We start from the raw sequence: 16,706 nt of genomic DNA on the forward strand, positions 1-16,706 counted from the left end.
TTAATACTAGAGCATTTGGAAAATGCAGAAGCTTAAATTCAGGATAATATAATGTTTTCTGCGCTCATGTAGGACAGTGGTTCTCAGCTGGTCTGGCTGTGGGATCCACCATCATTCCTTAATGACAAGCCGCGACCCACAGAGTTCATTTTAGGATTTTACTTTCACAACTTGAACATTGAGCAGTACTACTGCTCTGCAATGTCTTTCCTCGTCTCAACCCCCTGTGTCTTCGGTGTGTGGTACATCTCACTCGAGTCAGGAAACTTGTCAGAATGCCCATATTTGATTGGCTGAGCTGCATCACGTGATGTCATTCACTACCCGACTAAGCCTCTGCTGTTAAGTTTCGTTTCACGATAGTCACGTGCTCGCCCACTGACCAATCACAGCACACTCTGCACCTCGCGGCATAGCTGCACATGGACACTGAGCTGCATGTAATGCTGACGTAATTATAGGCCGGCTAGCAGGCGCTGACACGTCAAAGAATACGCCCGATATGTCAAACTAAAGATCTGATTGGTTGAACACTATGACAATCAACAATATCGTCCCCATTCACTTAAACTGCACATGGACGCACTTGTGAGTCTGCAGGCCTCGGGCCTCTGTTCTTACCTAGAGACACAGAGGTGAAATCTGATTGGATAAAAGCTCTACTTAAAACAAGCTGCACTGGAAGCAGAGCAACTGAGGAAGACAGTAGCTGTGCAATGAGAAAATAAGATAATGGGGTAAATATTTTATAAATGATAATACATGTAGTGTATTTAAGAAAAATTATAAAATTATAAAATAGATATAACTTTGTGATTCTGTTTAGGCCAGCAGAGAAGGCCTTGCAGGCCCTGACGGTCCACCACTGCCTAGATGTCAATGACCCAGCTACTATTTCTGTAACTCACCATGGTTTCCACAAACAACTGCAATGCAGTGTTGAGTCTGGCGAACCAGTTAGAGTCACTGTGTGATGGCTGGGATGCTGCGAGATCTCTTCATGATCAGACGCACCTCTACATCGGGGAGGCTGTCCTGTTTAGTCTGGGCACACCCCTCGTCTGCTGCAGCCATGTGCAGATCAAAGCGCAGTGACACCGACTTCTTCCGCAGCTTGGGATTCCCTCTGAAGAAAGAGCTCTCCCACTGCTTTATCACCTGGTCAATCTTCTCGGTCCTGGAAGGTTAGAAGGTTATAAGCCATGGCAATAAAAGGTGATGTTAATGTTTTCGGTCTCTATTCGGTTTATGTATCAAATATGTTTTATTTTGTTCTGGAAGATTTATAGTATTTGATATGCAGAAATAATTTATCTTTCATTTGAATGTGGATGTCAACTGCCGGCAGTCAATTTGTTTCTCGAAAGTATTTTTGTGTGTCATGTAATCCCATGTAGGATGGACCACTTCAATGGTACTGTGTTACAAAACTATTTTAAAATCCTTTTCATTTATGCTTAATGCACTTGGTTGAACAGTAACACCAGGGGGCAGTAAGAGAGAACATTTTAATTTCCTTAGATGTGACCTTGTATAAAAGCTATATAACAGAAAGTGCACCCCCTTTGAAACAACATGCAACCAGTCTGGCACTGACTAACTGAGGATCAGGACCTGGGATCATTGTCAACCAAACTACATCCCAAATGTCTGTCTATATGCAAGTGTGTCACTGCATGAACAGGGTAACCAATCAGACCAATTGATAACAGACGCAGAGCAACATTAGCATTTATTTGGCGTCTCTGGCCACCAGATGAACATAAGTCCAATATTCACTCTCCTTTTAGCCTGATGAAAATATCTGTCTGCTGTTTGCCACTTAGCAGGTAGCCTACAGTGGGGTTATTAGAGCGTGTTTGCGGAGAATGCTGCAACTGGAAACAAGGTTGATGAGTGTAGCCAGAGTCAGCCAAAACAATACATTTGTAAAATCGAAACAATGCTGTGTACAGCGCAGGTGAACAGCAGAGTCGAGTAATTATTTTCTGTGGGTTCGACACCACGAGCAACCTTTTTCATAACACAGTTACTAACATTTAATCAATTTCTAATGGAAAAAATTAACAGTTTTAGCAATTAATAGTCCATACTACCACAGCAAACACCACAATACTGTTCTGGGGTGAACAGATTAATTGGGACACACACGATGTGTATCACTCTTGCCTGTATACACACACACACAGAGAACTCTCATCGGTGCTCTGACCATCGGGTACAATTAACCACATCTGCTGTCATTTATAACCTGCTGACGGCTTTTACAGTTGGTTAAGACACATCAGTGAGTAGAAAATATTGTCTAGTACCATGAATCTCAGCTCCAATATCACCACAGCTTTTGACTATGACTGTGACGCAAACAGCATCGATGACATGCGCATTAGGAATGTTTTCAACTGTACTGGCCTGTGAGGTAGTTTTAATGGTATGGGGAACATTCAGCTGGCTAACACTGTTTCCATCAATACTTATAGGTGCCTTGATGCTGGAGCATTACCTAACAAAGTAGTCGACCAACTTAATGCTTTTGAAAGCATCAAGAATTAATGGGAGTATTTTACAAGGTAATGCTTCCTGTCTGACAGAAATGATGAGGATAAGGAGTCAAGGAACATTCAGTTAAAAATAAATTAAATGTCCCTTGCTATCAGTAAAGAATCAATCAAGTGACAGAGGGACTTACACTGCGATCTGCTGCTCACAGACAAAGTAAATACTCTGGTTGGAGTGACTATACATGTGTAGCTCTCTTATGATATAATGCATGAGTGTGTGTGTGTGTGTGTGTGTGTGTGTGTGTGTGTGTGTGTGTGTGTGTGTGTGTGTGTGTGTGTGTTACTTTTTGGATCATTGCATGTGGCTGGTAACACCCGAAGCATGACCAAAGAATTCCGCCCATGTCTCGTCCAACAATAACAGGTGCCACGCCCTGTAGATTCCATAACAAGCCTGTATCTCTCCACATCAAACACAACCCATGAAAGGTGGAACATTCCCATGCAGCGCTATGATGAATTACTCATGGGAACCTGTGCTGCCAATTAAACGTTTTATGCCTCGTAACTTGTTGAGCGTGTCATGGTAATTCCTCTGAGAGCTTATACGTCTCGTCATCTGGACCAGACGTCGCCGGGGTGGGGATGAGATGGACGAGGTGTGAAGGTTTCAGGAGATTAACCAAGCAAGAAACTATGTTGTTCGTAGTCAAAAAAGGCATTTATCTAGGCAATGTAGCGCAGCACTCTCTGAAGTAATGCTGTTGGTGCTCGCTACTACAAAAGGCCTATATGTCGGACTGAACCAAAGGTGCTGACTACAGGTCGATGGGGGGAAAAAAGATCAATACTTACTCAATGGTGCCGTGACCCTCAGCACTCTCCCGCACCACATTGCCCTGAAGAATCTCCTGAGTCTTCACAGTGGAGATTGGCAAGTCTTCATCTTTTTCTGGCTCTGTGAGAAGACATTGATGAGAAATCATAACAAGATATGACTGTAGTAAGAGTACGTGTGTGTGTGTGTGTGTGTGTGTGTGTGTGTGTGTGTGTGTGTGTGTTACCTGTGAGTATCACAAGGCTTTGCTGTCTTTGCAGTATGCCTTTCTTTAGCCCGCTGTCTGCTGGGAGGAGTGACGGTATTTCAGGCAGGGGCTCAGACTTGGGTTCGTCTGGAGTAACTGCAGGGTCACTGAAGCCGTTCTCTAGCCCTGTATCCTTCGGCTCCTCCATGGAAAACCTCCATGGCCGTAGACGCATTGGCTGCCCATTACGGCCCATGTATCTGCAGGCAGAAGGGCACAACATTCTGTACAGGAAATTAAGACATCTACAGTATGTCCAGCGGTGAGCAGGAGCCTAGGAAAGGGCTAAAAAAACCAGGGGAAGAGTTGTAAAACTCCTAGAAAGACCTGCTGGAAGGTCTGACACGTCTACCCAAGCTCACTGGATTGATGCCACCAACATTTGTGTCTCGCAGTGTGCTGGTATTACTTTGAAGTCATCGTCATTGCTAACCTCCATGACGATAACTGAAAGAGTGTAAGTGAAAAACTTGATTCATGATCTTCTTGAAATACCATCTGCCCCTCCTCGCATCCTCCTTCTTTCCTTCTCTCATAAGAGCTCTCTTTACACTGCCTGAGCAGAACTCTGGATGGTTAAAAGATGATATAAAAGTATTGTGCACTGATCTTTCAGTATCATCTTTTGTCCCTTTCACTTGGTTAATTTGCAGACATACCCAACTCACAAACCTTTGAGCTTTTATGTGTGCAGATGCTTCAGTGAGAAAGAGTCATTTTCACTGTATGAGGATGGTCTCGTCTCTTTTTTTGTCACACAGCCTTTTGTGCTCAGTCACCACCCTTCTCAAATATGAACAAACAATCCAAATTTCAGATGCCACGTCCTGTCTCTCCTTGGATCAATGACATCAGTCGGCTATATCCTGAATGAAAAGCATTCAAAGACATTTAGAAGCACCCCAATCTGTATATAACCTCTATGTGTCATAAAACTAAATTACTTTAAAAACTATAAAATGATAATCACATGGTTGAGGCAGCCAATGTGTTAAATTGGAAAGGAGCTGGATGAGAGATGTCTACAATAATTAAAGGCCATGCCAAAAGAATGGAATATTCCCTAATTTCACGATGGCAGGAAATAAGTTATGAGACCAGACATTTTGTCTGATTCAAGACAGAGCTGCATTTCTAGGCTATGAATTACTGGTAGAAGGTTTGTCTTTTTCACTTATCATTTATGCTTTTTTGTTTGTGCAGATAACTGGAATTTGTAATACATTTCCAATCACAGTTTTTACATGTCACTGTGTTGCTTGGCCGTGCTCTACAGCTTCTGTATGTCTCAACCTGCAATTAATAGTGTGGGTTTTCAGTTTCCATACAGATTTTACATAATCCCTAACAGAACAGTAAACTTTGACCAAACTTTACGTGTACCATAAATGCTGCTGTAGCGAAAGAATGTCATATCTAAAGAAACAAAATAGTAATTATTTTGTTTACTTATTTCTGAAGTGGAGAAATTTCTGTCTTACTCATGTCAGTGTGTGTGTAGTCTGCAATTTAGATTCAGACTTTGCTATATAGTATTGTGTATTAATATACTCGCCTGTCTTTTCTTTATTTGCTGCCCTGTTCCTTTTTTTTCAGATTTTGAAGATAAAGTGGCTCCATTGTTCTGGGGAAATCTTTTCCACTACAAAATACTATTTTATTTCGTGGTTGACACTAAAACCACAAAAATGCCAACTGAATAATTTCTTCCTGCTTCCTCTAACGTTTCCATTCCTTTCTCAGCGTCTTGCCCTAACCTGCCCTCTTCACGCTCCAGCAGACGTCGGTAAGTGCCGATCTCTCGCTCCAGCCTCATCTTGGTGTTGAGGAGCTGGCTGTGGCGCTGGTGTTGTGTCGCCAGCCCGCTCCTCACCTGCTCCAGCTCGCTCTCCAGCCCAGCGATAACCTGGGAAAGGTCCTGCAGCTGGCTGGAGTACACCCGCTGAGTGTTCTGCAGGGAGCTCTCCAGGCCTTTCTCCTGAAAAACAAAACGCAGGGAGCTTTAGGATAATGACTACACAGTTATCCTTAAATTTGATTAAGCATGTGAAAGCTAACTATGTTAGAACTTAGTCTAATAGTTATAAAAAACAAGAGCGTCATCCCTCACTGGCTTCCCACCACAAACAGTGTCAGTTGTGTTTGTTAGCTTGGTCTGGCCAAGCCCCAGGCCCTGCTGATTAATGCTACATTCTGAGCTACTAATGTATATTCTGTTTTTCTAAACCGGGGTGGGTTAGCCGGGGTGATACGTGATGATGTGTGATTTCTTACCAAGGCATGTAGGGTCTCAATCTCCACCTGCAGTGAGTGCCACTGGCTCCTGGCCTCAGCTAGCTCGGTCCGGGCCTCCCTCAGGGCAACGCCACCGAGGCTCACCTGCGTCCACGCTGCCTCTTCCTGGGTGAGGTGACAGGGATGAGACAGAGAGCCCAAAACCGCTGCCACCATCTACACACACACACACACTCATTTGAACTTCTAATCCCCAGTTAACTTTATACACCTACACCTTGTGGGTAACAGTTTTTTTCCCATTGGCACTCAGTCAGAAAGTCAGAGGAGAAGCAGCTGCAGGTGGTGCTATTGGTAGTGTGTGTTTCAGCTTAGGTAAACAGACAGGAGAGCAGAAACCCAGACCCATGTGTACACACAGCTGTACAAGCTGTGTGTACACTGTACAGCTGTAGAGCGCTTCACACCCTCCGTCCTCGCCCCGTTCAATGCAGTGAAGCAGTGAAGCAGCGAAGCTGTCTCAGCACAGTTATGACAATATTTTGACAGTAAAAACAAAGGAAGATACCTAAAGCTATGAAAATTAAATGACAAGCAAATTTAGGCTAAAATCAGCTCTTCATTACTGACAACACTGGCAAACAAGATTCCTTATCTTACATACAGTTGAATGTCAAAGGGCATTATTAATCCATCTGTCATCTCAGGCAGTGATGGATGAGACACAAATAATAATAATAATGATAACAAAAAAGAGGACAGTTAGGCTAAAACAACAGTAGAAACGCTGCTATTACTGGATAAACAATGAAACATCTTCAAGATATATGAGAATACTCAGGTTGTAATTTGGCTCATTCATTTTTAATGAAGATCAGGGATCATTCACTCAGAGAAGTAACTGATCATATATTGTAACACAATACTGTCAATGTGTGTAACAGTAAAAAGTGAGTGAGGAGGCAATCAGGCAATAATATACACAAGCATGCAAGGCATGAGCCCTAAACCTACAGCCTTTCAGCACAGTCAACAACTCTGCTAAGCATTTAACTCCAGCCGAGCACAAGCATCACTCAGCCTTGCCTATGGGATAACCTGGAGTGGGTCTTGAGGGTGTGTCTGGCTGGCAGTGGGCCAGGACAACATAAGAGAGACATAAAAAAAAACAAACATAAGTGAAGATGCAGTAGTATATGCGTACCTCACTGAGAACTCCTCCATGTGTTCTGGATGCTGCTGCTGCCACTCCAGAGTGGCTGGGCCTGACCAAGCCGGGGGGTGGATTTGACACGATACCCAGGCCAAGGTGTCTCTCGCCCAGGACGGGAAGTCTGCCATGGTCACACTGCGCTCTGATTCGGTCGAGGAGCTGGGTGAGCTCCATCCCTGTGCCATCCTCCTCCTTCCCTCCTGCTACTGCTGCTGCTGTGGCCGTCGCTAACAGAGCATCGCAGGAGCTGGCCCGCTGCAGCTGCAGCAGCCAACCAGATGGAGCAAGAAGATGGTGAGAGAAGGAGAGAGAGGGAGAGTGTAAGACAGAGAAAGGGTGAGAAAGAGAGTGAGTGATGTAAAGAGTGAGAAGAGAAAAACAAGACAAAGAGGGAGAAGAAACTTGTTTGTGGATGAATAGGTGCAGAGGAGAAAAAGATGGCAAGAGTGAGTGTGTGTATGCGTGTGTGTGGGGCAGAGAGTCCACGCAATGCAGAGGTAAGAGACAAAAGAAAAATCAGTTATTGAGCCCTACGTGTACATATGTGTGTGTAAGTGAGCATGTGTGTGCATCTGTATGCAGGAAAAGACACTTGAACTGAGGGAGGGAAGTATTAGTCAGCAGGAATAAGGAAATGAGGAAGAGAGGAGGGGTGGATGAGGTCATAGTAAAGGGACAAGACATCATTAGATGCTGTGAAATGAATCCCTTACAAATCAAATGCACACACACACACACACACACACACACACACACACACACACACACACATGACGCAACACTAATGTCAGGGTTGGAAGTATAAAGTACAACAGGCTACTTATAATTCAACTGTTGTAATAACAATGATAAGTGATTTTATACTGTAATGTTCAAATACAATAAATTACACACTGATCATTTTATCTGCTCTTAGAACTAGTTGTCCTGGTCAGCATTAGCATCATGTTAGTACCAATAACAAGATGGCAAAACAGCAATGTCAGCTGGCGTAACACTGCATTTTCAAAAAGGACTGTGCAAAGCAAAATTAAGAGTCAACAGCCACGCTCGCAGATCTGGAAAGCTGAAATGACAACTTCAATTTTTAACCAGATTTTCCTATGATTTTGCATCTAAATGACTAATGGGGACACATTTTTCTAAATTGGTCTGGTATTTAGCAACACTACCATGGCAGGCAGCTGCTAAAAGAGCTGTTATGTAATCCTTCACTGTAATTGACCCTTTGCTAACCCACACACACATACACACACTGCTACTGGCATGGAGCCCACACTGTCACTAACTGCACTCCCAGAAAAAAATTCATCTAATTTTTGGAAAAACAAAAAAGCGATTTTAGAGAAAATCACACAGAAAGATCCTCAATAAGCGTTTGAAGGACATTATCCAGGATGTAAAACTGATTCAGGAGTGAAAACAGGTTGAAAGAGAAAGATAGAAGCTAAAGCCTACATATCACAGGGTAAAAGTGAACCACCACATCACCGGGCAATGGAGACAGAAGACAATTAAATTAAGGAACAACACTGTTCCTGTAGAGCTGGGTAGGTCTTTATTCACTGTTGTAATGATTATATATATCAAAAGTAGCATGTGTAAACATGCTGTAAACCTTCGGTAGCTAGCGTAGCATAGAATTGCTAACGCTAGAAGAGAAATGTAACGGACAACTTTTAAATGAGATGTACTCCCATTCTTGGATGGAAACTACCGACAGACTGGTTAAGTCAATGCAAGGATTCCCCAAACTGGCAAAGCTGGCACAACAGTATGTCTGCATTCTCGCAAAATAACTTCCAAGGGGGTGTTTTCTAGGGCTGTACCGAATAGTTTGAAGCTTTATTCGTAATGTTGAGACATTCAAAATATTATTAAACATAAAACATTGAGGGCACTAGTCCACCTTCAGCCTTTTCTCCCCTCCTCTCTCAAAAACCAAAAAACAACATGTTTTTATCTAACAAAATATTCTGCTTCAATCCATATTTGTTGGTGTTAAGCCTGGATTGATTGTTAATGTTACCAATAATCGATTAAAGAAAGTGCTTACAATTTGCCACCATTGTGAAGAAAGATGTTTTATTTCTCTGTAGGTTACTTTTCATAATGTTGTCAGACACTTGTAATAACAATCTGAGCCTGTCAGTAGCAAAAACAAGCCCTTTTAGTAGATGTATATTGACGGTGCGGAATTGACTCTCTGTTAAGTCCTGTTATTTAGGCAGACTGTGTCCAACCTGTGGAGCTAACATTAGCAGACATCATTACAGACGTCTTTAACTAGCATTAGCATGTCTATGCTATGCAAGCTACTGAAAACGTGTCTATTGTCACTTTAAAATAGAAAGGGTTGTAGTGTGAGACCGTGCATGCATACAGATGGAAAAAAAACACTATCAGAAAGAAAGATAGACAGGCACAGTGTAAAAGGCAGAGACATGACTTTGATAGAAAAAGGGAAAAGAAAGAAAGAAAAAGATGTCATAACACGCATTTGCAGGCAGCACATTTAGTGACCTCAAACTCCTGGTGCATCTCCTGCAGATCTGACATGGAGTGCCGAAGGTCTGCCTGCAGCGTCGTGCTGCTCTGATCTGCCTTCCACTTTGACTCCCTGAGCAGAGCCACCTGTTGCTCCAGACGCCCGGTGTTCCTCTCCTCAGTCTCACACCTATGAGGTGACGTCAACAGACAGGGCTTTACTGAGCCCCATTCTGTGTTTATTATCAATCATTTAATCACGACATACATAAATAAACACAGGGAAGAAAGGGTAAAAAGGCCAAAGAAATTACATTCATTCAAATAGAGCCATTTATCAGTTTAAAGTCCAATGGAAAGTATTGACATATTCCGCCGATTTGGCATATATGCAGATTAACTAAATTTAAAAGTGGATTGCTGATAATAGTAAAATTGTTCCGGGGAGTACGCTTGGTCTATGTCACTTTATCATATACTTTATTAGCTCATTTACACAGAAACAACAACAACACGAGTCACTCCCTACCCGAAGAATAAATTATAATCTGATGCTATCATGAGTTCAAATGTAATCCTGTAGAATGTAGTTTTTGGTGAGAATCCTGAATAAATACTGTTGTTTCAAGGAGATGTTTAGCATGGCAATATAAAATAGATATTATGACCTGTTTAATTTCCAAACCCTAGCTCCCAGCAGCTTATAACACATGATTAAAACTACTAATGCCAAGATTTTTTTATAACAATCATTTATATCCTAATCAATTGAATTGTGTTTTTACGCAATAGATATAGTATTTTTGTTGTTATTGTTGGTGTTTTTAACTCACTGATGCAGGATCGGTACTTGGTATCAGTAAGGAAAATAGATAATAGATAATAGCTAGTGAGTATCCACTAAGGGATTGAAGGTTGTTTTAGCTGAAAGATCCCATTTTGGTGCGTGTCAGTGAAGGAAGGTGTTGCAGAAATCATAACTACAAGTCCAAAGGTTGAAAAAGAACTTGACATCATTTAAATGTGTCATAAAAAGAGTCCAGAGTCTCACAGTCACACTCAGCGGGTCAGGAGACATCAGGTAGAGCTGTAAATAGAACAGGTTGCCACTGTCCTTCAGGGGTTAATGGCCGACAGCGGAGGTATGGTGTGTGTGGGTGCGTGTGTTGAGGCTGGTGTGTGTGTGTGTGTGTGTGTGTGTGTGGGGGGGGGGGGGGGTCTTGGTGTCACTCTGCATCAATACATAAGTGAAAGTGCTGACGCGGCACAAAGCCCGGCCTGGATTTGTATGCAGGTTGGCTAACAGAAGCGGGAACTGGCCCGAGTTAGATAACAGACGACTGGAAAAGCATTGCAGCAGGATGAAAACAGGAAGTGTTTGTTAGTTATTCTACATCTATGCTTCATATATTGTGATGCCTTAATGGGCCAGTAATGATAATCACACCTTTTCTTCTCACATGTTACCTGTTATACTATCTAAAATCTGTATTTTCCTTTTCTGTGTCTGATCAATTTAGACATAAACTGTGTGAATGGGTGTACATTTTTTTTGGGATGCGACCTCATGCCTGATATATTTAGCGTTAGAGCGTTAGGAAAACTACAGCCAAATACAGCTGACCTGGCCTGGATGACAGCAGCTCTGGACTTCATGCTGTCAGACTGTAATGCCAGCTGGGCATTCTCCATCAGTAGGTTACCAACCTGACAAAACAAAACAAAAATACAATAACATGAGATTAGATCAAGGAAAATACAAAACCATAATGCAATTCTACAGCATTTTCTATGAGAATGTAAGTGAAATTGGTTTAGGCTGAACCATTCGGGTGAAATCTACTGAAAACATGAAAGTAAATGACTTTATTTGAATACTGAATGTTTTATCAGCAACAAGTGATATTTTGAATTGTATGTCCTACATCAAAATATGCAGATACTGTATTATTAATATTGTTTTGTTTTTCACTTCATTATCTCTGAATAATAAACCAATAGTCCTTTTTCACAGCAGACATTTTGCCTTGTCATTGTATGAAAAAGTACAACTGGTGGAATAGCCTTTCTATCAACGATGACTATGTGTCTCCTTTTTCTACAATCGTAGTAATACTAGTAAAAGCTTTGATGCTCGTACATTGCTTGGCCTTCGGTGTTGCTGCTTGCGACTTCCTCAAGAAACGCTCATCCAAACAACTCCACCACACTCAACATAACGCTTCTTTGGGTCCAATACACCTGCCGTGACATAGTTGCAGCCCCACACAATGCTAGAGTATACACATCATTTGGTTGCAAAAGCTTAAACATCGACTAAGAGCAAGCTTTGCATAGCAAGCTTTGAATAGCAGGCTGTGCGGGCGGGAGTGTAAAAGTTAATATAGACTGCTGCAAGAATGGGTCCTAAAATCATAAATGAGTATGAGTTAGAATTTTTGCACTTCCGATATCCTCGTCTCATAGTTAATGGTTTTTTAAAAATGGGTTTTTGTCTGTCTGTGGTTATCACAAGTTGGTGTATTTAGTTTGGGAAAAAAACAATTCGGTTTTTGTCGAGGGAACCAGTGCGATGATAACTTCCTCCCTGCAGCACTGTATTGTAGCGAGTGACAAAAGGCGAGCTGTACCCAGCGGTCCCCTCTCAATACACTACAAAATGTGTACATAACAAACTCCGAATAAATATATCCCGTAGATCTCTAGAGCTCGCAGTCAACACTGCACTTCATTTGGTCCTTAGCAATACACCCGCGAAGTGTGAGGAGGATCGGATGAACGGTTGAGAGATGCACAAACAGACAGATACTCCTTCCATTTTAGTTAGATTACATCATTAAACAGCTAATTTATCAAATGAACTTCTTTGTTGACAAGGGTAGGGAAGAACAAGGGAAAACGTATGTATTACTAAATGAATCCACTCCCTTAAAAACTGTGATGACTAAAAGGTGTTGCACAATCCACAAAAAAAACGTTTGTATTAAAATTCAGTTAGCTGACATCATTATTACAGTATCTCTTTTTAAAAAGATAATCACAATCAAGACTACATAATATATCAATTCTCTAAACTTGTAAATATTTGATAGAATACTGAAATAATCAGGTTGACGTAATAGTTTGGAGTAATAGATATTGAGGTTTATAGCATAATACAATTCAAATGTTTTTTGAATTGTTTAAAAAACTGAAGTTGAAAGCGTAACAAGTAACATTCAAAACAAATTAGTGATTACCTCTCAGTATGTACATCATACTGTATACATACTGTACATGGAATAAAGCTAATATCTTCAACACAGCCAACAAACAACTGTATTTATGTGTTTAACATTAGCAGTTGCTGAAATTCGCACAATTCTTTCAAGATTTATTTAATTCTTTACAAAAAAGTGGCTCCTTGACTTTTATCTCACACACAAAGATGCTAGCACACCCTTATTCCCTTTTGTTTTCTCGTGGGTGCCACACTTTCAGAACTAGACACACCCATGTTGAAGGCAAGCCAGAGATAACATGGAATATTCCATAACATTTATACCTCACAGAGACACTCAACAGGATGAAGATGTCTCAATACACTCTCATTTTTGAGCTCTAGTGTGATGAGTGAATCTGCACTCTGACACAATCTCATATTATTGTTTTACTAGTCTGTGTTGTAAATAACATAACAGTTCTTAAGAAGATAAATAGAAAAGTAATCCCAGAAGTTATTCATCACTGAACAATGAAACTACTAAGAGTTTGCTCATAGTCATGGGAATACCAGCCAAAGCTCTGGAGACGAGCTATGTGACACGGTATGCAACAAGTCATTAACGTGTCTGTCAGTGACACATACTCATGCAGAAAGTGACTATTACACAAGGGAGCAGTTAAAAACCATCATGTCAAATCATGTGAGATCACCAAACCGGTTAGTATTAATGCGGTCTACTAAGTGGAATGGCCTTTAAAGTAATGAAGCTATAGCGTAAGTTCGGTCAGGAAGCCCATTCTTTTGCACGCTTAGGCCTGTAGTTTATTTCTCATCCTGCTCCGACTCATAATTTCCTGCTGTCATCGTCTGGGGCTGTCAATCGTGATGTCAGTTCTTCTTATCAGCTGGTCACATCTATACAATCACTACATTATTCGTCTTAGCATCTTTCAGCTGTCTCTTTTTAAACATGATTGTCTTTTGTTACTTGTAATACAATTCTCTGCTTTAAGAAGGTCTGTGTTTCTTGCTGCATTTTTCCATGACAATTGAAACTAGAAAATTCCTAAAGAAATTTTGACAGTGTGGCTTCTACTGCCCGAAGAAATCGCAATATATACACACGCCAATGTTACCGGTAGTGTCATTCAGGTTTAATTGAGATAGCGCTACTCTCTTTTCTGCATTTTAGATTCATACTCTTGGATTGAATCTTGTATTTGTGGGGCTTTTATTTTGAAATGGTGGGACTGGGTGGGTGAGAGAGGGGGAGAGGAGACAGAATCATAATGTTTGACACTAAAATGAGAGGCTTCATCACAAGCATTCCAGTTAGAATTCATTCTGTGGGGCTTTTAATTTGAAATGGGGGGGAGGGGAAAAGTCCTCTAAAAATATCTGAGACCTGAATGACTGTATGATAGTGAGAGACACAGAGAGGGAGAGAGAGAGACAGACAGAAAGATAGACAGAGAGGAGAGAGAGACAGAGTGAGTGAGTGAGACAGACAGACAGACAGTTAGATTGACTGAGTGAGTGGGAGAGAGAGACAGGCAGACAGACAGACAGTTAGATGGACTGAGTGAGTGGGAGAGAGAGACAGGCAGACAGACAGTTAGATGGACTGAGTGAGTGGGAGAGAGAGACAGGCAGACAGACAGTTAGATGGACTAAGTGAGTGAGAGAGAGACAGGCAGCAGACAGTTAGATGGACTAAGTGAGTGAGAGAGAGACAGGCAGACAGTTAGATGGACTGAGTGAGTGGGAGAGAGACAGGCAGACAGACAGTTAGATGGACTGAGTGGGTGGGAGAGAGAGACAGGCAGACAGACAGTTAGATGGACTAAGTGAGTGAGAGAGAGACAGGCAGACAGTTAGATGGACTGAGTGAGTGGGAGAGAGAGACAGGCAGACAGACCGTTAGATGGACTGAGTGAGTGAGACAGGCAGACAGGAGTCCTCTAAAAGTCTCCAAGACCTGAATGACTGTATGAGAGAGAGACAGAGAGAGAGAGAGAGAGAGAGAGAGAGAGAGAGAGGAGTGTGTGTGCGTGTGTGTCTCAGTGCCTCTGTGTGTTTATCAACATCACTAATGAGCTCATATAAACACCTGTGTGCATGTTGGCGATTGGAGCACCTGTGTGTTAGAGGCTAATTAAGAGAGAGAGTGAACAGTGATTTTCAACAAAACTACCTGTCAAACATATGCCCTTCATACCAAAACCATGAGACTAATCAATAAAATATGGATACCGTGAGAGAGATAAGACTCTGGCAAACGCGGAGATGTGTTTTTTATGTTTGTGGTCTTAAAAATGTGAGCTCGAGAGCAATATGCAAAACTGGTACCGTCTGCTTTCTTTGAGAAATGAGTGGCTTATCGCCCTGAAAGCCGTTCAACTGTCCGCCATTAACCATGAAAAAAATAACCTCTATTTCTGCTTAGTACGTGTTGTGGAAGTCACAGATATCCCAGGAAACTAAACGCCGTCATGTCTGGGTTCATAACATTGTCCAGAGGAGCTCCATGGATTTTATCAAGCTGTATTCACTGTGTCTAGCAAGCCACACGTCGCTGTTTACTACAGCTGTAGGAACACAAAATAAACTGATTTGGCTGTGACTTAACGGCAATAAACCGACAAAAAGGGACTCCGAAATAACTACGTAATGATGCCGATTTGATCGTAGAGCTCTAGGTGAACATAGACGGCTACAGTATTTATTTCCTGATTCAACAACAGCAGGACGTCAGTGATGACAGGAGGAGCATCTCAACGCTGATAGGCTATCGCGCGGGGGCGTAACGCGAATATTTCGCAGAAGTTGAAAATTTCAACTCGTGCGTTTGGAGCGATTTGGCGATGGACGCGGATTCGCGTCAATCGCGCCGCGCCATCGCAAGCTGGTGACGCAAACAGGAAGTCCTCTGTAGCATAGGCCGTCTCATTTCGGAGACCGCTCCGTCCAGCCTTCGTGGTCCTCAAAGGACACGGCCGACGTGGACCGCGAAGGCTGGGTCCCCCGAAGGATGCAGTTGCTGGATTGGGACACAGGCAGTGTTTACAGCGGAAGCAGATACCGGGATCCAAGTCGAACCCACCAATAGAAACTACTGGCTCATTCAGCAGCGTATGCTCCGCCCACTACATCCAAACTGAACTCAGCTTTTCGTTTTGAAACCAAATGTTTTTTTTTAACCAAAGGTTGTTGTTTTTTCAACCAAAGATTTTTATTTTTTTTTTAACCAAAGGTTGTTTTTTTTAACCAGTAAAACTAGCAAATACATTATTCTCAGTTTATATATTTTCACTTACAAACTCGATTTTTGATTGCAGTTCGAGAAATTTGCTTTTGAAACATTTTTTTTTGTTTGCATAATAAAGACACAAATATACCTTCATACGTTTATAGCCTCAAACCCAGGTTTAACCACCATTCACTTTCAGCCCTTGGATCACTTTCCAAAGAGTGTTAAAGTGTTGTTGTTACATGTGGCTTTAATCAATTAAATGAATGTTGCAAGCAGTTGTCAGCAACACTAGTCTGCTGCCTTTCACAACTGCTTCTGTTGCCTGCAGGCTACTATGGCCTTGAGCTGAAGTCAGGGAACATAATCTGAGCATAATCATAATCATGTGAATATAAATAGTCTTGGAGCAAATCTGCAACACCTCATATCTTATTCTGGCAACACTTTTTAATAGTCCGAGTGACTTTGAATAATCACCTGATAGCTACAAAATCTCTAGAAGCAAACAGTGTCTTTACCTGGATGCGGAGCTCCTTCACAGTGTTTTCCTGCTGGGACCAGTCCCGGGAGCGTGAGGTGCTCCTGACGGACCAGTCAGCTATCTGAGCCTCCAGCCGCTGGTTGGCCTCCTGCAGCCTGTTCACCTGCTCCAGGAAGCCCTTCAAGCGGACGTTCAGTCTCCACATAGTGTGACTGGAGTCCTGCAGCAAGTCCATGAGACCTGAGA

General features: G+C 42.1%; 1 protein-coding gene across 1 annotated transcript; it reads right to left on the bottom strand.

Annotated features, from left to right (window-relative positions):
• Positions 1–781: 781 nt before the first annotated feature.
• On the bottom strand, positions 782–16,698 carry krt222 (keratin 222). The gene is made up of 9 exons (XM_031867213.1): positions 16,498–16,698; positions 11,146–11,228; positions 9,558–9,711; positions 7,026–7,295; positions 5,861–5,986; positions 5,344–5,564; positions 3,566–3,786; positions 3,357–3,459; positions 782–1,177 (listed from the first exon to the last, which is right to left on the bottom strand). The coding sequence occupies exons 1-9, from the start codon at positions 16,693–16,695 to the stop codon at positions 964–966; spliced, it is 1,590 nt and encodes a 529-aa protein (XP_031723073.1). The 5' UTR covers positions 16,696–16,698; the 3' UTR covers positions 782–963.
• Positions 16,699–16,706: the final 8 nt, after the last annotated feature.

The sequence above is a fragment of the Anarrhichthys ocellatus genome, unplaced genomic scaffold (genome assembly GCF_004355925.1).
Source record: "Anarrhichthys ocellatus isolate YVR2014 unplaced genomic scaffold, GSC_Weel_1.0 scaffold38, whole genome shotgun sequence".
Classification (NCBI taxonomy): domain Eukaryota; kingdom Metazoa; phylum Chordata; class Actinopteri; order Perciformes; family Anarhichadidae; genus Anarrhichthys; species Anarrhichthys ocellatus.

Excerpts from the sequence above, each read along its gene's own strand:
- krt222 (XM_031867213.1), bottom strand. The coding sequence starts at position 16,695 with ATGGACTTGCTGCAGGACTCCAGTCACACTATGTGGAGACTGAACGTC. Across the intron at positions 9,712-11,145 it reads GCTGCTGTCATCCAGGCCAG|GTGTGAGACTGAGGAGAGGA; the intron begins GTCAGCTGTATT and ends GTCACCTCATAG. Across the intron at positions 7,296-9,557 it reads AGATGCACCAGGAGTTTGAG|CTGCAGCGGGCCAGCTCCTG; the intron begins GTCACTAAATGT and ends TGGCTGCTGCAG.